The 25,899-nt window shown below is 38.0% G+C and overlaps 5 protein-coding genes across 6 annotated transcripts; 3 read left to right on the top strand and 2 right to left on the bottom strand.

Moving 5' to 3' along the window:
* The first annotated feature begins 1,120 nt into the window (after positions 1 to 1,120).
* On the top strand, positions 1,121 to 4,047 carry cdk1 (cyclin-dependent kinase 1). Its single transcript, XM_020921033.2, has 8 exons — positions 1,121 to 1,248; positions 1,464 to 1,506; positions 1,734 to 1,890; positions 2,140 to 2,263; positions 2,419 to 2,589; positions 2,661 to 2,824; positions 2,918 to 3,059; positions 3,827 to 4,047. The coding sequence occupies exons 2-8, from the start codon at positions 1,470 to 1,472 to the stop codon at positions 3,941 to 3,943; spliced, it is 912 nt and encodes a 303-aa protein (XP_020776692.1). The 5' UTR covers positions 1,121 to 1,248; positions 1,464 to 1,469; the 3' UTR covers positions 3,944 to 4,047.
* On the bottom strand, positions 4,042 to 7,940 carry ctu2 (cytosolic thiouridylase subunit 2 homolog (S. pombe)). The gene is made up of 16 exons (XM_055162891.1): positions 7,747 to 7,940; positions 7,430 to 7,504; positions 7,270 to 7,348; positions 7,138 to 7,197; positions 7,004 to 7,064; positions 6,819 to 6,928; positions 6,338 to 6,573; positions 5,897 to 6,032; positions 5,689 to 5,820; positions 5,534 to 5,625; positions 5,208 to 5,305; positions 4,878 to 4,967; positions 4,620 to 4,689; positions 4,452 to 4,518; positions 4,272 to 4,330; positions 4,042 to 4,205 (listed from the first exon to the last, which is right to left on the bottom strand). Exons 1-16 carry the CDS (start codon positions 7,800 to 7,802, stop codon positions 4,154 to 4,156), a joined length of 1,473 nt encoding a protein of 490 aa, XP_055018866.1. The 5' UTR covers positions 7,803 to 7,940; the 3' UTR covers positions 4,042 to 4,153.
* Positions 7,941 to 8,243: 303 nt separating this feature from the next.
* Positions 8,244 to 13,367, top strand: LOC110157284 (E3 ubiquitin-protein ligase RNF166). The gene is made up of 6 exons (XM_020921575.2): positions 8,244 to 8,769; positions 9,157 to 9,313; positions 9,613 to 9,725; positions 9,898 to 10,012; positions 11,428 to 11,535; positions 11,624 to 13,367. Exons 1-6 carry the CDS (start codon positions 8,555 to 8,557, stop codon positions 11,687 to 11,689), a joined length of 774 nt encoding a protein of 257 aa, XP_020777234.1. The 5' UTR covers positions 8,244 to 8,554; the 3' UTR covers positions 11,690 to 13,367.
* Positions 13,368 to 13,530: 163 nt separating this feature from the next.
* On the top strand, positions 13,531 to 22,515 carry nt5c2a (5'-nucleotidase, cytosolic IIa). Of its 2 annotated transcripts, XM_055162890.1 has the most exons (19): positions 13,531 to 13,688; positions 14,161 to 14,274; positions 15,240 to 15,272; positions 15,508 to 15,581; positions 16,359 to 16,476; positions 16,552 to 16,647; positions 17,184 to 17,275; positions 17,526 to 17,583; positions 17,834 to 17,927; positions 18,003 to 18,056; positions 18,268 to 18,351; positions 18,433 to 18,474; positions 19,033 to 19,140; positions 19,226 to 19,292; positions 19,665 to 19,835; positions 19,916 to 19,967; positions 20,458 to 20,518; positions 20,589 to 20,765; positions 21,578 to 22,515. In XM_055162890.1, the coding sequence occupies exons 2-19, from the start codon at positions 14,174 to 14,176 to the stop codon at positions 21,800 to 21,802; spliced, it is 1,707 nt and encodes a 568-aa protein (XP_055018865.1). In that variant the 5' UTR covers positions 13,531 to 13,688; positions 14,161 to 14,173; the 3' UTR covers positions 21,803 to 22,515. The 2 variants fall into 2 exon arrangements, with proteins under 2 accessions (XP_055018865.1, XP_020777232.1); XM_020921573.2 differs by lacking the exon at positions 15,240 to 15,272.
* borcs7 (BLOC-1 related complex subunit 7) lies at positions 22,514 to 25,100 on the bottom strand. The gene is made up of 6 exons (XM_020921577.2): positions 24,892 to 25,100; positions 23,879 to 24,031; positions 23,507 to 23,569; positions 23,345 to 23,388; positions 23,244 to 23,264; positions 22,514 to 23,175 (listed from the first exon to the last, which is right to left on the bottom strand). Exons 2-6 carry the CDS (start codon positions 24,011 to 24,013, stop codon positions 23,124 to 23,126), a joined length of 315 nt encoding a protein of 104 aa, XP_020777236.1. The 5' UTR covers positions 24,014 to 24,031; positions 24,892 to 25,100; the 3' UTR covers positions 22,514 to 23,123.
* Between the last annotated feature and the right edge of the window lie 799 nt (positions 25,101 to 25,899).

The following is a 25,899-nucleotide window of genomic DNA, read 5'->3' as shown; positions in this document are numbered from 1 at the left end:
GCTATAATTTCAGTATTAAAATCTCATAGGCATACAGTTGTCCCAAAGGTCAGACAATCGTTCTTTGACTTTTAAAGTTTGAATTGTGTGAATTGTGTATATGGGTATGGTATATGTGTGATTTTAACCAATGTAAACACACACACACACACACAGTATAACACACAGTATAATCTATCACACCATGTTACATCTGCTGTATTACAACTACTGTGCACTACTGTTGCTATTTTCGCTGTAAATGTGTAATGTGTAATATAATAAAGCCTCTACTGCGCTGCTTAATTTCTGCCCTGCTTTGCGTAATTTCTAAACAACTAGATTAAAATCTAAAAAGCTTTCTAACAATAAAAATAACCTTTATATATATAGATGCAATAACTATAATACAGCCAAGTGAATCTACCTGTCTGTCAGTGAGTGTCTTTGTCTTTTGAACATATTAGCCTATGCAAAGTGAAAAACAAATGTTATCTTAAACGGGAGATTATTTATTAACAAGAACCACAGGCGGGTTTCCTCGTCAAGAGGCCCAGATGCTTTTTTGTTGTTGTTTATACAGGCAGCAGAGGGCGCACTTTACTGCAATCATGCCGCAACATACTTACTGTATCTGCTACTGTGTTGCTTATATCTGTGTTGCTTGTATAGTTGTTTGCACGTTTTACTTGCCTTTAATTAATATGTATATTTTTATTTGTCACATGATGTAGATCATAGATGTAGACCAGTGAATGCGGAGGAGAAAACAGGGTCAACTTCATTAAAATCTGTGAATGCGTCACGAGGAATCATGTGGATAGATAAGCAAATTTACAAAAGCAACGAGGAATCGTTTGATGTTTCACGTTTGCGAGATTAAAAGGATTAGCTTTCCGATATCATGAGGAATGTTGTGTTAGGCTGTATGGACTGTGGGCGTGTGTTTTTTTTACAGTTTATGGCTGTACCTTTTCTAAGTGTATCGTTTATTGACAGTAACAATCACGTATTTTAACATGTAAGTTTAAAAAAAAAAAAATGTCCGGCGCTCTTTCTCCCGCTCAGTTCACGTGACTATATCCTGCGCTCTGATTGGAGGATTTTAAAAACATAGAGGCTGCTGATTGGTCCGTTTTGAACCACTGCAGTAATGCGGTTCTTTCAAAACGTTCAGTAACATTGTTCAGTGGCTGTGACAGACCCACAGTCAAGCTCCGATCCACCCGACAGATCTCTACAAATACGACTGGGCTGTTTGGTCTTTCCGTAAGTGTACTTACAGCTATTGAACAAGCTTCAGTAAACAATTAGTCTGTAGTCTTTGCATTAGCAGATAAATGGAGTTGTTTTCTATCGGTAAAAGACCATTGCTCATATGTTAGCAGGCGTTAGGCTAACGTAGTGATCACAGATCGTTATGTGCTTTTGCTCTCGCCGTTTTACTGTACATAAAAAAGATCTTTTTTGTTTGTTTGTTTCAGACAACGATGGAGAATTACTTAAAGATAGAAAAAATTGGTGAAGGTATGTCTAGTTAAATCATTGTGTACTTTGTGGAACACTTCTTGGGTGTGCATTTGTGTAACATTACTTGAACAAGTGAATATTCCCATGACAGTAGTCTATTTTATAATTTCTGTCCAGATATTTTGAACCGCTTTAAGAACAAGGCACATATTCAGTTGCCTCAAAAAGAGAAAATATGCAGCCTTTTAGATCGGCCTCAGTTGAAAAGTCCTGGGTTTCCACAGGTACATATGGAGTGGTATACAAGGGTAAAAACAAAGCCACCGGACAAGTTGTGGCCATGAAGAAGATCCGCCTGGAGAGTGAGGATGAAGGGGTCCCCAGCACTGCTGTCAGAGAGGTGGCCCTTCTGCAGGAGCTGAAGCACCCTAATGTAGTCAGGTATGTGAAGCAACATTAATATCATTATCATTGGAGAGAACTGTCTGTGGGATCCAAAACCAAGATAAAGTTTAAGTTATTCACAGAAAATTATATGAACTGAATGAAAATAGACAATTCAAATTAAAAGAAATGGATTGTGTATCTGAAGATATTTTACTTTTAAAATTTGATACTGGGTATCAATAAATGCAGCAGAGTTCGAGCCAGATTCACTCAAGCAAACAAAATCATGTTAACTGTTCACAGGCTGCTTGATGTTCTAATGCAAGAGTCTCGTCTCTACCTCATCTTTGAATTCCTATCTATGGACTTAAAGAAGTACCTTGACTCTATACCATCAGGACAATACATGGACTGCATGCTTGTTAAGGTATGGTTTTACTCAACTATTTGGTCTAACATTTAAGTTTGGTTTATTCTGAATTTTCAGGAGGTTATACATCAAATTTGAAGCCAATTAATAGCCCTACCTGTTTTACTTTTTGTTAATCTGGTCTTGTCCCTGTGTTCTGTTTTTTGCAACAGAGTTACCTTTACCAGATTCTAGAGGGAATCTACTTTTGTCACTGTCGACGGGTTCTTCACAGGGACCTAAAACCACAGAACCTCCTCATTGACAACAAGGGAGTTATTAAACTGGCCGACTTTGGTTTGGCACGGGCTTTTGGGGTTCCTGTTAGAGTTTACACACATGAGGTTGGAAAGGCTCTGGCACTATGCTTATTTGTGAAAAGAAAATGCTCTGTAGTTACCATTTGTTTTAACAGGTGGTGACACTATGGTACAGGGCTCCAGAGGTTCTCCTGGGGTCTGCTCGATACTCGACCCCTGTGGATGTGTGGAGCACAGGCACCATTTTTGCAGAACTTGCAACAAAGAAACCTCTCTTCCATGGAGACTCTGAAATAGACCAGCTCTTCAGGATCTTCAGGTACTAAAGGCCAATGTTTAGTACCAAGTGAAACTACTGACCACAAACATACTATTAACACTGATGTCTGTTTTGTTTTCGGGTTTTTTCCAGAACTTTAGGGACCCCCAACAATGAAGTGTGGCCAGAAGTGGAGAGCCTACCCGACTACAAGAATACATTTCCCAAATGGAAACCAGGCAGCCTAGCATCAATGGTGAAAAACCTGGACAAGAATGGTTTAGACCTGCTCTCCGTAAGTATTAAAAATACCATTAACTTACCACGAGTCTACTTGCATAACTAGGTTGGCAAGTTGTACACATAATATTGCAGTATCCATTTGTAACACACTGCTCTCATTTAAGTAGAGCAGCAAGCAAGGCACAATGGACAATGTGTCAGCAGGTTGATTTCTTAGTTTAGTTTAGTAGTATCAGACAATAGACTTACCTTGATATAGAATTACCTTGACATGTTTCATCTTTCCTATATTGTGCAATAGAGATAAGGAATAATCTGTTTATTTTATTAGAATAATTCAGTTGATCATCTTATCTATTAAGGCTGTTTTTTCTTCTGCACTCTGATTGTGGATTGTAGTGTGTGTATACTGCAGACAAATGCAAAAACCTGTATTTAATCAAATTAGCTCACCACTAATTCATAGTGCTCTGAAGTGAATTTCAAACTGTGTAGAAAGTATGCATGTATTGAGGTACTACAGTACCACATTAATTGTTAAAACAATAAAACTGGCTCTGAACTAGCATTCAAAGACAGAAATAAAGTGATCACATTCAGTAAATGTTTAATTTAGCAGATTTTCTGTTTACTTTATTACAGCAATACATGGCGGCGTTGCAGCCAGAGAATGATAGCTGTTCTTTGGCACACAATTTAAGAAAGTTTTGTTTATTAAAAGAATAGCCAATGTAAATTTGAACTGCATTGTTTGGAAAACTATTTGCACTAGTCTTTAATTACTGATTTACTCTATTGACTACACAATGTTTGCCCCAGAAAATGCTGATCTACAACCCCCCAAAGAGGATTTCTGCTCGGGAAGCCATGACGCACCCATATTTTGACGACTTGGACAAATCCACTCTACCTGCTGCCAGTATCAACAAAATGTAAATAATTAATACTGACATTGCATCTTATTCTATTGTGCAATTTAATCTTGTAAATACTTATGTGTGAACATTTAACTTGTCTTTAATAAAAATGGCACATTGTGACTGACTGAATTTTTATTACCATAAAAATATAACCAGATTTATTCTTTCATATATTATAGTCCTAAATAATGCAACACATGAACACTCTTGCATAGTTGACATTTGTTCATGCCGTTTCATCCAGTAAGAAATTGCTGATCTCTGCTCTCATCTGAGACCTACAGACAAATGTCAGTTTTATTTTCAAGGCAACAGTGGAGAGTTTTGTTCCAGTTAGGGCTTACCTTCGCAATCTCCTCTGGGCACCTGAGATAATGTAACTAGGCAGATGTTCCAATGATGACTGCAGGTGAGAAAGGATTTTAAGGTTAAGGAGAATAACTAAAATGCTAACGAGCAGCAAAATACTGCCTTGATCTATACTCAACCCCCTAAAAAACAGTTACAGATCCTTTTCCACTTACCATATCTTTGATAGTTAACTGACAACTGTAACACAGTAGGGTCTTGAGCTCCACTGCCTCCAATTTGCTGCAGTAACGCAAATGCATTTAATGTACAATTATTTACAAATTAAAGGTCTTCACTTTAATTATACTTCCTATACACTTTACTTATACAGCTACTATTACCTCAAAGATGAGCAGCAGCTTCCATCTCCATGACATTGACCAGAGCAATCTGCACCAGACTTGTTTGTATCTGCACAGACCCAAAACAGGCCTTATTGTTACTTCTTTTAGCTGACTTTATGTTCTCCACACATGACCAGACTAAAACTACCACTAGGGGTCAGCAATTTAATTCCTGTTTATTCATAGGCTTCATTCAATATTTTTCTCAATACCTGGCATGATTTTAAAATTCAGATAAACAGAACTGAACTGTACCATATTTGAGAGTTGTTAGGCAGTCATCTGGGCGTTTGTTCTGTGAAAGCTGCTGTGATATCAATGTTGCTTGGAAAGCTGAAGCATTTTCTAAAGGGAAAGGAAAGGAAAAACAAGCTACACCATTAGGGTCATATAGAGTAAATGTACTGTTAACCACTGTTACTGATACTTAGGTTCTGTTTACCATTAAAAAAAATTGAATTCACCAACATTATTATACTGCTTTTTTGCTCTAGATACTGATTAATACTGAAAATGAGGGTTAACTGTAAGTCCAGTGTTTACCGCCCCCAAACACATTCCAGACCAGTTGTACAGAGGCCTCACCTGCAGAAGTGTCCAGGGCACACAGACACAGCACACACCTGGGACTGTCCTCCACAGCAGAGGGAGCCATACAGGCCGTCTGCAGCTTCTCACTGGTCCTGTTACAACAGTTCATAGATTATTGTGCACTGGAACTGACCCTTTGGGTATATATTAGCAATATATTAAACCTCCAATTTTGGCAGACATTTTAAGATAATAAGATAAATGCAACAAAATGTATCAAATCTAGGTTTGATCCCATACTTTGTTTAGTACCATAAACAAAATAACATTATTGCAGATTGAGGCATACATAAGAGCAATTGTGTGAATTTTGTGCTGACCTGTAGATGGTACTGACAGTGGAGGGAAAATCTGTCTGAAGTTTGGTCACAAAACTCTCCGTTAGTCTCTGGATACTGTCCTTGTCTGAGGTCTGTAAAATTTTTATTTTAATTATCGATAACTTGATATGTCAGTTGCTGTGTTTAAACTGTACCTTAGAGTCTAGGCCTGAGATGAACACATAGGGAACATTAAATAAGTGATTGTAGTAAGCGATTTCCTTTGCCGAGTAGTCCCTCATTGGCCTCACTGCTATGACATCACCGTAGCGAGAGTCTGAAAAGCCCTGTTTGAACACCGACATTTTAAATGTTTTAAAGTGTTATTTCAGCGTTACTGTTACACAAGAACATCCTCCCAACCGTGTCAAGAGCTGCCTGTGCCCCTCGGCCCAGAGAGATGCTGCTCAACAACTTAACAGCCAGTCTGGTGCAATGGTCCCCCAACATCAGTTTACTGTATCCCTCTGTGCGAGCCATGTGCAACAACAAGTGCTGCCTGTGGACACAGCAAAAACAAAAACACTCACAAACACAGTTGTATTCCTCACAAATGAGTGTCCAAACATCTTATTCACTTATGTATATGTACCCCACTCCAGACATTTTCTGCTCAGATCCTTCCTCACCACAGCACTTTGATAAAGAACCCACATTATTGCCCTGTACCTCTCAATCTCACTGTCACTCCTTCCATCATTTATGAACAAATTCCTATGATACTTAAATTCCTCTGTTTGAGGCAGGAGCTCACCACTGACCTGAAGACATTTGACTTTCACCTGAAAAAACACTGGTCCTGACCTTAACATGCTGAGCAGCTCCTCCCGGGCTGTGTGCGTTTTCACTGAAGTCATGAGTTGCTGCAGCTGGAGCGTGTGGGCTTTATTGACATCAGCTGGTTCCTTCTGCTGGCACGAAGGCTGAATGGCACAACTCTTGTTCTGATCAAACTCCCCCACAGCCACTTTGTATGAGCTTGCACTGTTTGACTTGGACACGTGGAGCTGCTGTAAAACTGATATGGGTAGCTCTAAAACCTACGAAAAACACATTAATTGATTTTTGGTTTATTTTACATAAGGTAAATAAATATTTTTTGTTTGGTATTATTTATTTAAGGTTTTAGTGTTTCACTGCATGTTGTGTTAAGTAATTGCCCATTCATCATTAGAATGGAAAAGGAAATGCTCCAGAGTCTTCTAATGTCAACTACAATACACATCAATGATGCTGTAGTACCAACAAATATGCATTTGTAAAGATACAAGAAGGAGCCACTTACCTGTTCCAAAGGAACAATGTGAAAAGGAAATCCAGTGGATTCAAAAAGAGCCTTTATGTCAGTGTTTATCTTGTGACGATCCTCCAGGGAACACCCAGTCACAGCACCCTCTGAACACACACATACAGTCTATAATTACAACTATACTGTATTTACTACAATTAAACTTAGAATATAACATTTACCATCAATAAAAACAATCCCTGGAGTAAACCTGAGCTTCTTGTGAGCATTTACACTTAGGCCCTGGAAAATATTAATAATAAATAAATATAACAGAACTGATCACAAGAAAATGACAGCCTGATTCAAGTATTACCTGCTGAACCTGATGAAGCATTGAGCATGATGAAGGGCCTCCTGACACAGCCAAGAGAACCTGACAAAATCAAATATACACTGTTCAGGCACTGAAACAACATATGCCTTTACACTGTACAAAACAACATACCCTTTCCCCAGGAAAAATTATTCTGTTTTTGCCCAGCATGGCTCTAAATTTGTGAATGAAGTATTCATGGAAACAACCCCTAGAAATAAAGAAGAAACAATTTAGTCCTCTCTCAACATAAAAATTACATCACCAAATAAGGGTTTCCACCAGTTCTTACCTGCAATAGGGATCTCCAACTCTGAGAAGAACAGCTGCAGGGTGTACCTTGCATTTCACACACTCCTTTGAAATACTACAAGATGATACGGATATATATTAGGACAATATATAAAGATCACAATCTCGCCGTATTTATTCTGATGTTCTAAGTACCATCATTATTACTACAATGTCAGTAAAATGGTTTTCATTGTCCTCTACGTCCCACACAGTTTTCACATTTTGGTGAAGTTTTGTGATGAGGCCACATTTGTTCACTAAGCTTCATTTTCCCATCCCTTGTCATACCCACAGATGTACAGTCTATGGTCATACCTTGGAGGATCCGCAGATCTAATGTCTCCGCTGTAGTCTTGATCAACCTGACACATGACAAACAAGCTCTGTTATAAAACACACACACAAAAACCGCAAAAGCACAGATTTTATAATAAATCTAGCATGGGACCCTAGTCAAAGCACACTGCTGACGGCCATGACAGCACCACTCTTTTCTTATGGAGGTTGAGGATGTGCTATAGCGCCACCCTTAGATTCGGATGACAACAATCACACGGTCTGGTAATAAAATGTGTGTTTTCAATTATTAATCAGAAACAATAAAGTATAATGAAATATATATTTTATTATAATTATGTGATATTACCCCTTAAAATAAAATATTTTCTCTGGAAACAGCTCAAAACGCCACAAGCCAACACTTGGTTCCCCGGGATTGTAGTTTTCTAACGCAAAATGTAGCTTTTTGACATTGATGACGGACTACAGTGCCCAAAAGGCAGTGCGTGCTCATTTGTTTCTACCCTTCGTCTCTGATATAACATGTATCTGGATGTTGGTAAGCCGAAGTATGTCGTTCATCCATATGATTTATAATGAGAGGGTGATTTTCTCAGCGCCGCGCGCATTCACGGACTAGTCACTGCCTGATGTTTACTTCTCTGGCGCGTCTTTGTTCGCTAACGTGAAGTGATGCTGTGGCTTTTGAAGACTCATTTTAACATCATCTACAGTGTTAGCTCGACTGCTGTCACAGTGACAGCGCGGAATAAGCCCTAGCTTTAGCCATTTAGCTGAAAGAAGAGTGGTCTCATTTGGTTCACTGTACTCTGGCTTCTTCGTGATGGCGATGTTTCGGAGCTTTGTTTCCGCCAGCAGCCAGCTCCGCCGTCCGCAGCAGCCTCAGCCCGGACCCGGACCTGGACCGGGACCAGGACTCGGGCCGGCTCCGTGCTCTGGGTCAGTGGTTCCTGTCGAGAACATTGAGAGTCAGTTCTCCTGTCCTATCTGCTTGGAAGTCTACCACAAACCTGTCAGCATCGCTAACTGTGCTCACACGTACGTATCCTCCTCAGTTTGTGTTGTTGTTTAGTACGCGTACGCGATTGTGAACACGTTTACATTGAAAGCTACTACATTATATGCTGCACTTGATTACGGCCTGATTTCTGTCCTGCACTTTTTGTAACCATTGTAAATCTCCACTCATTGTTATGGAGATATATGAGATGTTTTTGCTTACACCTGCTGCATTGAACCAATGTATAATAAAGTATAAATCGAGCTTTTTTTCTTTCTTTTTTTTTTACCCAAAACTCAGAGCCTTCCTGACCTGTTTGTTTGCATCTTATCTTTTCTAGTGTCACTCTTGCTGCAAGGAACAAATTAACATTTTGAAATCATGGCAATCCTACCACTTGGTAAATATATTGTGTTCTTGTGCAGCTTCTGTGCGGAGTGCCTCCAGCCCTGCCTTCAAGTCACCTCTCCCCTCTGTCCTCTCTGTCGCGTCCCCTTTGACCCTAAGAAGGTTGAGCGTTCATCTGTTGTGGAGAAACAACTGTCCTCCTTCAAAGCTCCTTGCCGTGGTTGCCGCAAGAAGGTACTGCCCCTGACTTACAAGAATACCATATAAACTATAATATCATGAACTGGAAACAAAAGGGATGTAAGATTTTGATTTTTTTAGTTAACAGACTTATTTCTTCCCATAATAACTGCCTAGATGCAGATCCACAACTTTTGTTCATCAGACAATGAAATAGTCTTTACCCAAACATGTTATCTGACCAGACAAAACAACATGGTGAGGATTCAATAGTGCAAAGAGTAGTAATTATAGCTTTGCACCCTGTACATGACTTAAAATGTACTCACATGACAGAAAATGTGTGTTTGTAGGTGGCTCTGGTTAAGATGAAGTCCCATATTGCATCGTGTTCTAAAGTTCAAGAACAGATTGCTAACTGCCCCAAGTTTGTTCCTGTTCTTCCCACTTCACAGCCCATACCAAGGTGAGTATACACGAAAACAGAAGTCTAGAGTCTATAAGTGTATGTAAACCATGCGCACATATGTAATCAAATAATCAAATAGTTTTTAAGTGACTGCTTTCTATAGTTATATTGTTGCTATGATACTAACCATTAATTAACACTGATTTGGTGATGTGTTCACTTTTCACAGCAATATTCCAAACCGCTCTACATTTGTGTGTCCGTTCTGTGGAACCAGGAACTTGGACCAGCAAGAGTTGGTCAAGCACTGTATGGAGAACCATCGAAATGACCCTAACAAAGTGGTAAGAGCTAGCCTAGTTATCCCTCTGATGTCTTCCTTACATACTTGGAGTTAGACAAATTTGTTGCTCCATAAGGGAAATTATTTGGACACTGTAGCTCACACATCACAATATATTATAATAACAAAGAGCAAAAATGTAAATGGTAATAATATCTTCTAAATATGTTGCAAAAATAGCAAGAGACAGGTGTCAAATAAGGCATAATTATATAAATGTATACGTACAAGTAAAAATTAAAAATAGAAATATAGTAATACAAAGATATATCAGCTATATACAAGAGGTAGTAAGGAAAAGAAAGATGATGTGATGATTGACAGGAGAAGGTTATAATTACACAAGGGTGAGTTCTACAGTTGTATGGACTATGGTATGAATGTCGTCCTGTGTCACTTACTGTTTGAGTGGAGCTCAAGAAGCCTGTTGGAGAATGAGCTCCTCTGTTCCTCTGCAGTCATATTTTATAAAGGAAAAAGTCAGTTTGTTGCTACTTTCCAAATGTTTTAAAGTTTCTCTGGTACCTTTGGAACTGGTGCACACATCACATTTCACTCTTACCTGTACAGAAAAGTTTGGGTTTTTTTCTCTACAGAAAAGGTTACGTTCATTTTCTATAATTTGATGGTGACATAATTTCTGATGGTGGGCAGGGGCCAATATCACTTTTTGAATGACAGTTTCATGAGGATAGGCCCAGTAATCACAGAGCTATTATATATACCAGAACATATTTGCAATCTGCAATTTGCAATTCCACCTTAGAATTCTAACCTAAAAAAAAAATAGCAGCAAACAACTAAAAGCTAGAGATGCAGTGAATATAACGTAATGATTTATGATGAATTGTTTTTGATTACTGAATACAATAAATATTCTTTAAATATTATGTGAAAAATAATCACATAAACCCAAACCCCAGTGCTCCAGTTACTGTCTGAACATTTTTGTTCAACACTTCCTGTATGATCTAATTTCTTTAGTTGTTTAATTCTGTACTTCTCCAAGATCTAGATCAGGTGACTCCAACCAGTAGCTCTCCTTCCCTAAGTAGCTTGCTAAGGGATTTCTGAAATATTTGTACTGTGCTAAATAACTAAAATATGATTAATTAAATGCCTATCACCAATGTAAATAATTTGATACTTAACTTTGTGCACTAATAAATGTATAATATTTGATGTTTTATAGACATCTAACTGTACCCCTCTAAGGCTGTGGCTGTTATATATGCTCAGTTTCTAGTGACCGCCAAAAATAGAAGCTCTCTAGCATTTTCATTTTGTAAAGGTAGTGTACCAGAGGAAAAACGTTGGAGACCCCTGCCTTAGACTGTGGTCCTTAGGAACCTTAACCAAATGAACAACTATTCTTAAAGATTTGGATAATTATTTGTTCACATGTGTTGTGTACAGGTTTGTCCTGTGTGCTCTGCGATGCCATGGGGAGATCCCACTTACAAAAGCTCAAACTTTCTTCAGCATCTGCTTCACAGACACAAGTTCTCCTATGACACCTTTGTTGTAAGTGCCTTGTTTCCTTTGCTTAGCCTGTTGTGTAATAGTGTTTGTAATATGAGCCCATTAAGATTCTGTTTGTATCTGTCTGCAGGATTATAGCATTGATGAAGAGTCCGCTCTGCAGGCAGCTTTGGCCCTGTCCCTTGCTGAAAACTGATATTGTCTTCATCAGGCTCTCATTACAGAGCTAAGCTTTTGGACTCGCCGGACGTTTCCAAAATTGTGTCAAGTTGGACTCCATCAATGGCCTCTTCACTGCCCGAAGCTTTAGGTCACTGATCGTCTAAAGTCTCTCACAGCATGCAAAATGACCCATTAGCTCACACTCTTATGAAAACTCATCTGTTTGGGATTGGTCAAAAGCCATTTGACAAAATATAATTATATAATAACAATAAGAGTGATTCCTTCAAAGAACTCTGTGAAAGATGTGTAAACAACAAACACTTTTTCAAGTGAATATGCAACATAAACAATGCTAACTTTCAAAGTGGTTACTTTGGCAATACAAGCTACAGTAAGAGTAGCGTGTCAGTGGTATTCATAGTTTATACTTCATTAAATCTCTGTCCTTGCCCACACGTGAAGCAGGAGGACTGACCTTGCCATAGTCATTATCACTGAATGCAAATAATCTCATCAGACTTTGTGAACGCAATAACATACATTGCCACGTTGCTCTTCACTTAACCCACTTTTTATCCTTGTGAATATTTGCACTTTTTATATTAGACTGACATCATTGTGACAAACCTTGAGTGTTGAAAGTGAGTGTCCACCTTTCACGTACCTTAGTATTTTTATGATACATCCGTCAAATAAAATGGATACAAGATATCTATTTTTTTGAAAAATTATTACTTTTCACACCACTGGAGGTGGTGACTACCGTATTTGCAACTTTCTGAGGACATTGTGTTTCTGTAAATACTTGAAATGCCGTCACACATCACATGAACAGGCTGAAGTGACAGAGGTGTAGGACCTGTTTGAACAGGCGGCAGTATACACTTGGTTGTAAACGTTGGGTTTGCACTTTGTATTTTTTATTTTTATTTTTTGTTCATTTTAAAGTGTATGGAAATATTGTAAATTGCTTAAGACATCATTGTCCTCTGGTTGGATTGTTTTATGGAATGCATGTGCCATTCCAGATTTGCTCTTTGCGACTAGAACAGGTTCTGTGATGTGGGTTAAAAATTCAGAATTGGGAAAAAAAAAGAATTGATGTTTTGGAAAACCCTCTTCAGACCTTTGCCCAAGACTGCCTGTCTGTGGGTTATTACATTTGTATGTAAGTTATTTAAACTGTACAGGTTTTACTCCACAAATCCTGGTTTTGCATTACAGGCCCTACATTTTGTGTTTTTTGTTGTTTTGGATTTTTCTGTCAAACTTACTTTTTTCCCATAATAGTTTGTGTAGTCCCTGTGCAATGTCTTTTAAGGACTGCCCCATGACAAACTGAACTTGCTGCTGTCTTTTAAAAGTTGAATTTTGAGTTTATCTTATTCAATTCACATCTTAACATTTGGAGTATATGTTATAACACTTGTAATGCCAGTTACTACAGAGGGAGTTGATTTAGTCTGTTGCATTAAAACTTGTAGCACAACATTTTATGTTATTTTTGTTACATAATGTAAGCATACTAAACTTATGAAACAATTGCTTAATGACTGCTTTATTCAGAAGAGCCTCTATTCCCTTTGTGTTATTTTATCACTGTGTTATTTTAGGATATAGGCCTATTCATAGTTGTACTTGGAGGAAATCTAATTGGACATTTCGAATATATGATGTCATGCTATGATATTAAAGTATGGTGTACTCTATTTTTATCTGATGTTGGTCTGTGATGTGGGGCCAAGAGCTGTCAAAATGCTTTTGGGTGCAGGTTTTTAATAATTTAAAAACGACACATCTATAAACAGTTCTAAACTTAAATTCAGAGAGAGCTCTATAACAGATCAACTTTTTGTTATGTTGTATTACTCCAGATCTGAAGAGGTCGCTACAGTGGGCTAATGTTTTGCAAATGTGTAGATTCAGCAAGAATCTGAGTCCCCAAGGAATCCATCTGTCTGCTCTACAGTAAACAGCGCACACAAGTCACACAGAAGATTGTACGGCTCCATCGAGGCGCCTGCATTCATGTGAGTAAAATACTGCTATTATAAGAGCGACTCTTGGCTGTGTTTGTATCGTTACACACATATAGAGGATGACTGGTCAGATCTTAAATACTTCCAAATGGTCACTGAACTAGACTGAGTGCCTCGTGCGTCAATGGTTTGGTCACGTCAGTCAATGGGCAATGTTGACTGGTAGTAAATGATGAATTACTTTATTTTGTAGGTGTGTTTGATTTTTAAATTGACCCTAAATTAGTCCCTGAATATGGTGTGTCTACCTACATGATAGGAATCAAGGAAGAATATTTAATTAAGGTTAAGGTATAACCTACACAACTAGATATTTGGCACGATGATTATTTAGACCTGTAGATGTTCATTTAAGGAAACAAGAAGCCTTATATACTCTTTCCAAACGCACCACCACCGCCTGTCACCCTGATACAATAACACTTATGCACTGTCTCACATTCCTACTTCTCATATTTTCTAGAGACTATTTAACAATGACCACATCATGGAGCGACCGCTTGCAGAACTACGCCGACCTGCCTGCCAACATGGATGGAGTAGCTCTGAAGAAGTATACGCGTGAGGCCCACCACAGGTCTGTTGTCCTCCTTTGGTGATTGAATCTGCCCACATCACACCAACACAGGGCGACCACCTGTCATTCTTGGTTGTCCTGCACCCCCCTTCCCACCAGAGAATGACATATGTCATATTTTAGCTGCTTACACTGCTCATTAAATTGTTGCAATAGAAAATTACATGCAGTAGATGCATTCTCTTTATAAAATGTAAAATATACTTACTCCAAAAGCATATTCAGTGTATGCTAAAAAATAGCCTTCTACTTAGTGAATTAGAACATTTTATTTAAAAGTTTCAATCTCTGCCTCTCTACTATGTCTGACCAAACCTATGGCATTTTGGGGTGAGTATATAGAAAATGTATAGTATAATAGCGTAACAGTTTTATAAGAAAAATATCTATTAGGATGCCCATCTTATTGTCAGAGTACACAATCCCAATGTCCTCATACCTTTTAATAGCTTTTGAGAAATACATTGGACATATACTCACATGGGGTAATTGGAACAGCTTAACATGAATATGGAATTGTTTTAATGCTTGGTAGTGTAGAGATCTTGGGTCTATTAACTTCTTGGGTTCTTTTAAAATACAATACAGTAGGAGATGTTTTTGCCTTGTTAACATGTTTCACCTGCTAGCTGCAAGCCATCTTCTGCTGTATTGTCTTTAAAAAGAACCCCAAGAGTTAATGTACAAAAGAAGACAAAGTTAATGTTTTAGAATCTTAGTTTCAGTTGTTTGTCATAGAAAGTCATAATGCTGAAACCGGAAGTGTGGTGCAACAGGAAACCAGACTCACAACATGTCTCTTTTATCATTGTAGAATCCACATGTTACTTTGTGTTTAGGTACCGCAAATGATACTATTAACAATGTGCCCAAAGAGTGTTACTCATTACGGCTTTCCTTCCTGATCGCCCCAATTTGCTAAAATATATGTTGTAGTAAACAGCTGTGTATTCTGTGTTAAAAAGCTTTCCACGGGAGCTGGCTCATCCAGCCATGAGGTATGCCAGCCTTTCTTGTTTATGTTGTCACTGAAGCTTATGTACTTGTTTGTGAGTGCGAACCTCACCTCCATGGAACCCTTTGACACATGGACATGTCATAAAACATCTCACATGTTCATTTCATCCCTTAAACTGGTGTGGTTGGAAGATGGGTTTGATATGACATCTTATCTTATTGTAGAAAAAGTGACTTCAGTTTTCCTTTTTATGACATTATGTTGACTGTTTGTAGAGTGTTTGTGAACAGAAGCTTGGCTATGGAGAAGATCAAGTGTTTTGGTTTTGACATGGACTATACTCTTGCAGGTGAGGTTACTTTAACTGTAAATGTAATTTCTTCCACTGGTACTTCATGTGACCTTCAGTCAAGTCTTGAATTTGAAACAGTAACACGTTTGGTTGTGATGTAGACTTTCAGTTATTGCAGACCTTACACTTGTCTCCAATACTGAGCATTGGTTATTTAAAGGGCCCATATTATGTTATTTTCTGAGCTATGTTATAATGTCGTTTCCTCATCAAAAACATACCTGTTTAATTCACACATGTTTAACACACAAACTGTGCATATTTAGGCTGAGTTATTCTATCAAACAGAAAACATTTTGTTCCACCTTGTGATGTCTTAGGAATCTTAGGATGTCTTAGGAATACAGGAAGTGCTGTTTTTAAATTCCATACAAGTTCATTAGAATCATTTGGATAATTTCAGTCTTGGAAATGTCAATCTTTACTGAACAAAAGGTAAAAGGTAGATGTGAACATGAAACTTCATGACATCACAAGGTGGAACAGAGCATTTTGAGATTTTGAGATATAGACAGACTAATAAGAAACGGTTACTCAAACAAAACACAACTCCAGGTACATTTTTCATGAGATGACAACGTTCTAACATAATTAATAACTCACAAGTCACTTTTGTGTGATATAGGACCTTTAAATAATAAGATATTTCATAAGATACTTTCAGTGTTTGATGAGGACATTACCTTTAAATATTTTCAGCCAGTAGGAGACATATAAGTCAGCTTTATGCACATACCTAACTCACTGACAACTAAGGATGTGTCTTCTGTGCAGTATACAAGTCCCCTGAGTATGAGTCATTGGGATTTGACCTGACTGTGGAGCGTCTTGTCTCCATTGGATATCCTCAAGAATTACTAAATTTTGTCTATGACCCTACCTTTCCTACCAGGTGAGAATGTGAAGTGACTTCAGTCAACCATATGAGTATTTTTGCATGCATGATGTTAACTACACTGTGTTTCAGGGGCTTGGTTTTTGACACCTACTATGGAAACCTGCTCAAAGTGGATGCTTATGGCAATATCCTCGTCTGTGTGCATGGATTCAACTTCATAAGGGGGTACTTTATATATATTTTTTACATTCTTTATTTAAACTCCTTGCAAATAAGACTAGATGTAACTAATGTTGCCCCATTAAAGTTATTAAAGTGTTGGATTGGTAATTGTAGCTAGGTGATTATTTGTATGTCTATCATACTTAAAGATGCACTGTGTAACATTTCTAGTGGAGGGTCCGTCACCTGCTTGTCTCCATGGAAATATTATTGCTTTCTCTAGAATGTCCACAGCAGACTAAACCTTTCTATCACAAGGGAGACCTGCAAGTTACAGCACTATACTACATTACAGTTCAGATCTGTGGAGAGTCGCCCCTATTCACAGAACGAATTATTGATTTTTTTTTAGCAATAGAAACACCAGTAATGATTAAATGCTAGCTGGATAAGTTTAATGTCATGCCATGGAACACTTCAGGTAAAGCAAGAAAATATCCAGGGAAACAAGATGTAGCGAACCCTCCACCAGAAAAGCTGCACAATGCATTTTTCAATCCAAATATTCAAATCTGACAGTCCCAAAATGTTCCTTGCAGACCAGACATCAGAGAGATGTATCCTAACAAGTTCATACAGCGTGGAGACACTGATCGCTTCTACATCCTCAACACACTTTTCAACCTCCCTGGTAAAATGATAATAAGAATAATAATACTTTTTTTTCATATTGCACTTTACATTTGAAAAACAAATCTCAAAGTGCTACAGTCAGTTTAAAATCACATATTATATCAACAATAAAACACATCTGAAAGTCGCACCATGCTTTGGAATAGGTCAGTTATTATTGGACTTTTTTGTTTTGTTGCGTTGTTCACATTTTGTTGTAATCTGGACTGTATAATTTATCAGTAATATCCAATGTTATCTTCCTACAGAGACCTACCTCTTTGCCTGTTTGGTGGACTTCTTTAGCAACTGCTCCAGATACTCCAGGTGCTCCACACTCAGTCAAAATTATAGTTCCTACAAATTTTAAATGGAACCAACTTAAAAATTAACCAAAAATCATATGAAACAAAAATGAAGCCCCTATATTTTGATTGTAATCCCATGTCTTTGTTATTTTTTGCCCATGAACTGACACAGAGAACATTGGCTTTTTAAAAACTGATTCCTAACTGTGAAAAGGTGTAAGGGTTCATGTTATGTTCTAACTCTTTTTGTTATTTGTTATTTTTTTAAGCTGTGAAACTGGCTTTAAAGATGGAGACCTTTTCATGTCATTCAAGAGCATGTTCCAGGATGTTCGAGACGCTGTGGATTGGGTTCATTTCAAGGTAACCCTTATTTTCAAGGTTTTCTGCTTCACTGCTGACACTAAATTCACTTGAGATGGGCATGTTTTGTCACAGGGATCGTTAAAAGAGAAGACTGTTGAAAACCTGGAGAAGTATGTGGTCAAAGATGTAAGTTCACATGCCTGTGACGCAAGAGGATTGTAAACAGTGCAAATTACAGTCCCCTCTAGCCACAATAAAAAGCATACCGAAACCAAAATAACATAATAATCAGTCTGTGCTTTGAAAAATTCACAAAACTCTGATAAATCTTATTAAAACACATTATAAATAGGTCAGCTTTTCCTTTTTGTAACAAATGTTTTTTTACACCACAAAGCCAAAGCTTCCTCTTCTCCTGAGTCGCATGAATGAAGTCGCTAAAGTTTTTCTGGCCACCAACAGTGATTACAAATATACAGAGGTAGGACACTCAACAGTTTACAAATGCTACATAACACTGTACAGTTCTTTAATGCTATTCTATGATTTTGTTTTTTAACAGAAAATTATGACATATCTTTTTGACTTTCCTCACGGACCAAAGGTAAGTTTGACCTGATGAGTGGGCTAATAAACTTAACACTCAATACCTGCAATAAATAGCTTCTGTATGTTTGGGTCAAGAGTTAAAATATTCAAGAATACTCATGACAAAACAAATCAAATAAAAAAATACATTAATATATGAAAAGCGCTTACTGTAATTGCTTGTTTAAAGTTAAAAGCCATACTGTGGAATGCTCTGTTTAGCACTTTGTATCAGAAGAAGATACATTGTTAATAAACCGGGAAACATTGCGACCATCGGTTAGGCAAATGCTTATCTGTTGGAGGGTTACTTCACTTTACTCAAATGGAGCTCAATAATGACCACTGGCTCTGGTTCTGGACTTACATTTTCCATACATTTTCCCATAGAAATTAGTACCAGAACTGGGGTGGACAGTCACCGTTGAGCTCCACTCTTACAGTTTGTAACGTGTGGATGACTGTGTTATCCATCATAAAATATTTTAATATTTATTTGACATTCCTGAATCAAATCTGTATATGTACAACAGAACAAAAAAAAGCATCTTATTCATATTTTTGTCCTGCTCAGCCAGGGACTCCACACAGGCCTTGGCAGTCATATTTTGATTTGATCTTGGTGGATGCTCGCAAACCTTTGTTTTTTGGAGAGGGGACAGTGCTGCGCCAAGTGGACACAGTGAGTGGCTCAACAAAACAACCACTTTAGACCATTCATTCCGTGGACAGTTTATATAACTGAGTGTGTTTCATGTTTCAAAAAGGCTTCAGGTCGTCTAAAGATTGGAACATACACCGGGCCACTGCAGCATGGCATTGTCTACTCTGGAGGTACAGATTTCAACATAATCTTGAAATGGTCAAGTGACATTAACAGTTTTCACTCGGTACAAATAGCAAGAGATGATTATATAAACCATAAGTCATGTTTATAATAATCACTGTCAACACATGTAGAGTGCCATAAAGTCATGAAAAATTCACTTTAGGTCATGAATAAGTAATGGAAATCAAGTCAAGTCAAGTGAAAACGAGTGGGCGCTCTGGGTTATGATGGACAGAAGCTTGTAATTAAGCTATGCATGCAAAGACCATGAAACAAAGCCTGGAGATAAAAACAATTCAAAAGTTACTAAGCTGTCAATAAAGCTAAAGTAGGACTAGTGGGGCCACTCTTATCTGAGTGCTGTTTTTATCATCCAGGTTCCTCAGACATTGTGTGTGACCTACTGGGAGCCAAAGGAAAGGACATTATTTACATTGGAGACCATATTTTCGGTGATATTCTCAAATCTAAGAAGCGCCAAGGCTGGAGGACCTTCCTGGTGATCCCAGAGCTTGCCCAGGAGCTTCATGTTTGGACAGACAAAAGCTGTAAGTCAAAGAACACCATTGCTTTTTTGTATTTTGTACCTTTGTATGTGCCTGGGGTGATGCCACTTTCTTTTTAACAGCTATATTTGAAGAGCTTCAATCTCTGGATTGCTTCCTCGCTGATCTTTACAAGTGAGTGTCTTTCCACAATGGAGATCGGTTATGTCCAGTTAGGCCTGTCATGATAATTAATATATTGACTTATCATTCAGTATATGAAAGCTGGTACAATGTATTTTGTGTGTACATTTTCTTTGTAAAAGTGGAGATACAGGGTATTTTTGTTGTAATACAATTACATTTGAGCTGTAGAGGGTAGAATGAGTGACTTCCATGGCAAATTATTATCACATTCTGTTATTTGCTGCAGCTCATGCCTCTTGAATGATACTGTCTATTTAAAAATGGTTTATACACACGCACACACACGATATTATAAAGTATAAAATATAAAGTACAGTAGTTTAAATATTATAATTTATCACAGCATATTTGTAGCAATACATCACAGTTAAAAATGTGTTATCCTGACAGGCTTACACCCAGTACTGACACAGTACTTTGTTTTTTAAATTGATTCAGATGTCATATTCATACAGCTTAATTGTGTTTATGTGCATAGACATTTGGATAGCAGCAGTAATGAACGTCCAGACATCAGCTCTCTTCAGAGACGCATTAAGGTATGAAATCTTAACTCCAGTTTTATTTATTAGTAGATGTTGTGTAACGTCTTATCTTTGTCTTTACCAGAAAGTGACTCATGACATGGACATGTGCTACGGAATGATGGGCAGTCTGTTTCGCAGTGGATCCAGACAGACCCTATTTGCATCTCAAGTTATGCGCTATGCCGATCTATATGCAGCCTCCTTCATCAATCTGCTGTATTATCCCTTCAGTTATCTGTTCAGAGCAGCACACGTATTGGTGAGCACACTGGCATAATTTTTCATAAAAAATTGGTAACATAATATTTCACTGATCCTGATATTGTCCTGGTACTTAGAAAGCCAAATAAGTTCTTGTTGTGATAGGTTTGCGAACCGCTGCTCAAGGAAGTCCAAAGCAGTTTAAAGCCCCATATTACACTGTTTTCTATATCATAATGTTGCTTCCTTATCACAAACATACCTGGAGGTGTATTTTGTTTTATTCACTTTCATTCATGGTGAACACACAAGCCCTGCATATTTAGGCTGGAATTGCCCATTTCTACTGAACTAAAGGTGAAAGTTAGCTGTTAACTTGAAAACTACTGCTTCATGACCTCATAAGGTGGAACAGAGCATTTTGATGTTTGATTTTGAACCACAACTCACCAACCACGCCTCTAATTTCCCAGAAGCCTATATGTAGCAGCCTTTCCCATCATCCCAGTTTGTCTCGGCTAACTCGACCCCACCCTCCCATCCCCTATTTTGTCTTTCAGTCATAAGACCCCTACAAGGGGGGTCCCGTTCCGGCTGGGCCAATTGTAGATTGAGAAGGAGTCCCCACCCATAGTCTCAACCCAGCCATCTCTACCCCGCTTCGTACATTATCAATAAACTTCTTACATCCTTGTTGGCTTGGTCCTAGCTAGTGAATCAAGGGTTACTCAAACATTTGTAAAGGAAACAAAACACACCTCCAGGTATATTTTTGATGAGGCAACAACATTATAACATGACTCAAAGCTCAAAGTCAATTTTGTGGAATATAGGACCTTAACTCTTATTTTGAATTTGACACGCGCCCAGATGCCTCACGAATCAACAGTGGAGCACACCCACGTCAGCATCATGGACACAGAGTCTCCCCTCGCCACAAGAAACCGCCATGAGTTGGACCTACGTGAGGAGTGTAAGCGGCACCAGTTGACCCGCTCCATCAGTGAAATCCAGCCTCCGCACTTCTTCCCCACGGCACCCCAAGAAATTACACACTGTCATGATGAAGACGATGACGAGGAAGAAGAAGAGTAGATAGCTGAAAGCATTATTATTGAACTATAACCATCCATTAAAATGAACTTTCTTGCCCTGATATGAGGCAGCAATGGCATGTGCAGTATTTTCGTGCTGTTTCTATGTGCCATATCCACTGTATCTACTGTGACAGTGTGTCATTTCACACATCTGTAAGTTCATATTTCTTTTACATGTAAGTTTTTTATGTCTAAAAATAAGGCAAAGAAGTTAATTTCTGTTTCAAACAAACCTTTTTACAATTTTTGTTTGAATTTTTAAATAATTTCACTATTTATTTTTATTGGTCCATGTTACTCTCTTTGCAAAGTAAAACTATTGTTATGCAGAGAATGTCACATGCTGTACTATTTGCACATTGCATTGTACGTGTACATATCTGTTACTTGACCTATGTCTCTATTTCGCCACAGTCGCCGCTACTGTTTCTGTAAAAGAGGTCTTGAAATGTCTGTATTTTTTGCCAAAAACCTAGATGAAAATAACTGCTTTAAAATACTGTACTTCTCGTATGTGTTGTTGCAATAATTTTGCACCCTGTCTGCAGTCCTTAGATTTTGCTCTTGGCATTGTGCTTGATAAGATCACTGAATGAATGTAGCTAGGGGCATCATGCTAACCTTTAGCCATTAAGCTGCTTCGGTTACTGTTTGTGCTGCTGAACTGTCTTACTCCTGACTGATGTGAAGAGAATAAATAAGCTTAAAATATCATTGTCTTCTTGAATTTTTTAAGTGTGCCTTTCTATTTGTACTGTCTCAGCTCATGTGCCTATTGCCATAGTGCAACAGTACAGTACAAGTCAAATAAAAAAGAAAACATTTTGACATAAAAATGAATTTGATCTGTGTACAGTTTGAATGTATATCAGACAGAGGCAGGCAGCAGTCTGTCCCTGGATAGGATCCTGAGACCTTGACTTTGTGATAAGACACAGTGATTTCATAAGAACATTATTTTGACTCAAGGACAATGAGTTGATGAGAGTCTGAGGGTGGAATTTCTCAAAGCCTCCATCGTGCTCAGAGCAGTCACGTAAAGCACGTGCAGTGATGGCTCACAGCACAGGGACCTCAGGGACACGCTGGAGGTCAGGCAGCTGCCAGGCCTTCAGGCTGCAGATAACACTGTTCTTCTGGTCTTCATTAACTATACTGCTTCGATTACTTTATTTTATCAGTTAATTGAAACTGAAGACTAGCCAGTTCCAAACAACCTTAACAAAATGTATAACCACATCATCAATATAAAGTTCTTTGAGAACAGCGTCCTTTAAGTCCAACTTTTGATGAGCTTCTTTGATTCTTAGTGTTGGGACTCACTTTAACAGGTGCCGCAGTTGGTCCTGCAGATTTTTGGAGTGCTCCACACTGAAGAGACCGGACACTTTATTAAAGCACTATGTTGGCTGACAGAGGACAGTGGTGTTCAGACTTACTTTTTCTGGATTGCCTCTTGCCTGGGGGAGAAAAACACAAAGTAGTGCGTTTAGTGAAAACCCTTTATGAAAACACATTTATGAATGTGAATAATACTTACTGGTATTGCAGATGTGTGGTGATGATGGACATTTTTCTTAGGCTCTGAGAGAAGAAAATCGCATTGCAGATAAACACATTGAAAATAGGCAATTAATACAACAAAAGAAAGGAAAATAGTTATGTGACCTCTTGTATAAAAGACCTTTACACTGATACTCACATCTTCAGAGTGCAGGATAGCATCCTCCTGAATTACCATATTACGTGCTGCCTGTCCCAGGAGCTAGACAGAAAACATCTGCAGTCAGTACACTTAAAAGAAGTCTGAGAGAGATTCAGTTCTATGCCTTTTTTCTACCACACCATTTCCACAGTGTTACAATTATTGAATATGTGTGAATCGAGCTCTCAGACGGGAGTCTCCAAAATTAAAATCCAAACATGATAAAATCACATTCTTTATATTACCTCCCTAATGTGAATGAACATATGCAAAAGCAACCAAAAACTAAAAAGGGAAACAACTTGCTAACGATACCACCGACATGAAACACTATCGCCACGGCCCTGCACCAGACCCACACGCACTCACCTCCTGACTGCGCGAGCCTTTGAGCACCTGGCGGGTCAGGGCCATCACATCGCCGCTACATGAGCCCACTTTGTCTGACAGTAAACCTTTAACAGACTGACCGAACCGCGGCTGGGGATCAGCAGAGGCCATCATGCGCAGGTTCTACGTGGTCTGAGCAGTGACAAAAAGACAAAACGTCAACAAACGTCTTCTTCGGTTAAAACATAAGGTCGACCAAACTGTGTGTTAATGAACTAGCGCCACCAGTGGAATTCTCTTGAATTTCGTTTTTATTCTTTGTTCTGTTTTTTGTTTTTTTCTCAGTAGTTTTAAGTGTTATGGAAGATAATTTGTTTCATCGGATTTTGAATTTTAAATGCCGCTGAATTTGTGCCTTTGAATGTTTTAACTCTGAAAAAACATGTTTGAATTATTTTTATTCTGAATTTTAGTTGCTGAGATTTTAAGTGTACATTTTCAAAGTATTTGAATATATTTGTGCTGAATAGAGTGTAAAATTTGCAGTGAAAAAATTCACAAGAAAATTCCAAGATGCCAAAGCCGAAGCAATCGATCCAAAGTGATCCGGTCTAATTTAGTAACAAGCAGGAAATGGTGTAGTGAGCCAGTCTGATTGGTCAGAATTACCCTGATAGATTATCTTCTGACTCCCACTTGGACCTCGGATTTGATGTCACGAGCTTGAAGCGTATTATTGTTTTGCGTGTTGGACTATGTGGATTATGATTATGACTATTCCCTCATCTTATGAAAATACTGCCACTTTAATTTATTTAATTTTTGAAATTTGCACTTCATTTTATGCTATAATTTCTCTTCCGTTACAACCTTAGGGACATTAACGCCAGTTAAATCAAGTATTTATTCAACATTGGTGCACCCACAACACCAACTACAATACCCACAGGCAGTGATACAAACGTAGTAAGGTATTGCAGTAATACCAGTGACTGAAATTGTCATTTAAACCACCACAGTGTCAAAACACAATGGAAAAAGTTCATACTTACATGTCACAATGGGCGTAGCCATCTTGGGTTCTGACTTGGAATCCTTGCTCGGTCTACTTTTTCCACCACAGAGGTCCAAATCGTACTGTCCCAGGAAAAGGGGGCGAGTCACGCGTCACTAAGCAACTTCCTCAGAAAACAGATTCAGAAGAATAATCGAACACAGGGTTAGCCTCATCAAAACCATATCTCTTTTACTTCTTAAGTGTAAACCCCTCCCACAAATGAGAAAGGCCTGTAGGAAATAACCTCTATCCTCCTCACTCATTTATGATCTGTTGCTTCTGCCTTGGCATCTTGGATCTTTGTTGTGAAATTTTTTACTGCGAATTTTACACTCTGAATTTTAACTTTTGAATTTGAGGGCTTGAAAATACCTGTGCTGAATATTTAAAACTTGAAATTTTTATTTTGAATTTGAAATATACTGAAAAAGTATACTTACAATTTAAGCAACTAAAATTCTGAATAAAAATAATTCAGTTATTTTTTTCACATTTAAAAAATTCTAAGTGAGAAATTCAGCTGTATTTAAAATTCAAAATCTGATGGAACAAATTATCTTAAATAATGTGGGCCCTTTGAAAAATTTAACAATATAAAGCTTGCGCCTGCACTCAAGGACTAGTTAGATTAGATTTTAAATACAAAGTAAAATTGGCTCTTTTACTTATGTATTTAAAATCTATCTAACTAGTCCCTAGGTCTCACAAACCTCTAGGCACATCACTAGTATTCATATGTAATAATTATTTGGCCACCAGCAAAGCTTTAGAGCAGATAGAAATGTGAAGCATAGTGAACCACCGTTGGGCAGCCAATCAGCCCTCACCCCAAAGCGCCATATAACTCACATGGCTCATAGCAGAAGTTTGCAATATATAAAATGATTTCTAATTATATGGAGATGGTGTCTGTCTAATTTTAGTCACAAAGTTCTGCTTTTACCATACACGTTATTAGGTTCTTTTTTCAGACCAAAACTTTGTTTTCGTACCTGACAGTTTC

The sequence above is a fragment of the Boleophthalmus pectinirostris genome, unplaced genomic scaffold (assembly GCF_026225935.1).
Source record: "Boleophthalmus pectinirostris isolate CB_2022bp ecotype Guang Dong unplaced genomic scaffold, ASM2622593v1 HiC_scaffold_5, whole genome shotgun sequence".
Classification (NCBI taxonomy): domain Eukaryota; kingdom Metazoa; phylum Chordata; class Actinopteri; order Gobiiformes; family Gobiidae; genus Boleophthalmus; species Boleophthalmus pectinirostris.
The sequence above is the reverse complement of the archived record's forward strand: the minus strand, read 5'-3'. Positions and strand labels throughout refer to the sequence as shown.

What these genes read in the sequence shown, in the direction of transcription:
- cdk1 (XM_020921033.2), top strand. Translation starts at nt 1,470, where the DNA reads ATGGAGAATTACTTAAAGATAGAAAAAATTGGTGAAG. An exon ending in GATAGAAAAAATTGGTGAAG is followed by an intron (nt 1,507 to 1,733) that starts GTATGTCTAGTT and finishes GGGTTTCCACAG; the next exon opens with GTACATATGGAGTGGTATAC. An exon ending in ATGGTTTAGACCTGCTCTCC is followed by an intron (nt 3,060 to 3,826) that starts GTAAGTATTAAA and finishes TGTTTGCCCCAG; the next exon opens with AAAATGCTGATCTACAACCC.
- ctu2 (XM_055162891.1), bottom strand. Translation starts at nt 7,802, where the DNA reads ATGTGTCAGGTTGATCAAGACTACAGCGGAGACATTAGATCTGCGGAT. An exon ending in TGCCCTGGACACTTCTGCAG is followed by an intron (nt 4,968 to 5,207) that starts GTGAGGCCTCTG and finishes CTTTCCCTTTAG; the next exon opens with AAAATGCTTCAGCTTTCCAA. An exon ending in AGTTAACTATCAAAGATATG is followed by an intron (nt 4,331 to 4,451) that starts GTAAGTGGAAAA and finishes TCTCACCTGCAG; the next exon opens with TCATCATTGGAACATCTGCC.
- LOC110157284 (XM_020921575.2), top strand. Translation starts at nt 8,555, where the DNA reads ATGGCGATGTTTCGGAGCTTTGTTTCCGCCAGCAGCCAGCTCCGCCGT. An exon ending in ATCGCTAACTGTGCTCACAC is followed by an intron (nt 8,770 to 9,156) that starts GTACGTATCCTC and finishes GTTCTTGTGCAG; the next exon opens with CTTCTGTGCGGAGTGCCTCC. An exon ending in TCTCCTATGACACCTTTGTT is followed by an intron (nt 11,536 to 11,623) that starts GTAAGTGCCTTG and finishes ATCTGTCTGCAG; the next exon opens with GATTATAGCATTGATGAAGA.
- nt5c2a (XM_055162890.1), top strand. Translation starts at nt 14,174, where the DNA reads ATGACCACATCATGGAGCGACCGCTTGCAGAACTACGCCGACCTGCCT. An exon ending in GTGATTACAAATATACAGAG is followed by an intron (nt 18,352 to 18,432) that starts GTAGGACACTCA and finishes GTTTTTTAACAG; the next exon opens with AAAATTATGACATATCTTTT. An exon ending in TGGCATTGTCTACTCTGGAG is followed by an intron (nt 19,293 to 19,664) that starts GTACAGATTTCA and finishes TTTATCATCCAG; the next exon opens with GTTCCTCAGACATTGTGTGT.
- borcs7 (XM_020921577.2), bottom strand. Translation starts at nt 24,013, where the DNA reads ATGATGGCCTCTGCTGATCCCCAGCCGCGGTTCGGTCAGTCTGTTAAA. An exon ending in AAGGCTCGCGCAGTCAGGAG is followed by an intron (nt 23,570 to 23,878) that starts GTGAGTGCGTGT and finishes TTTTCTGTCTAG; the next exon opens with CTCCTGGGACAGGCAGCACG. An exon ending in ACCACACATCTGCAATACCA is followed by an intron (nt 23,265 to 23,344) that starts GTAAGTATTATT and finishes TTTCTCCCCCAG; the next exon opens with GCAAGAGGCAATCCAGAAAA.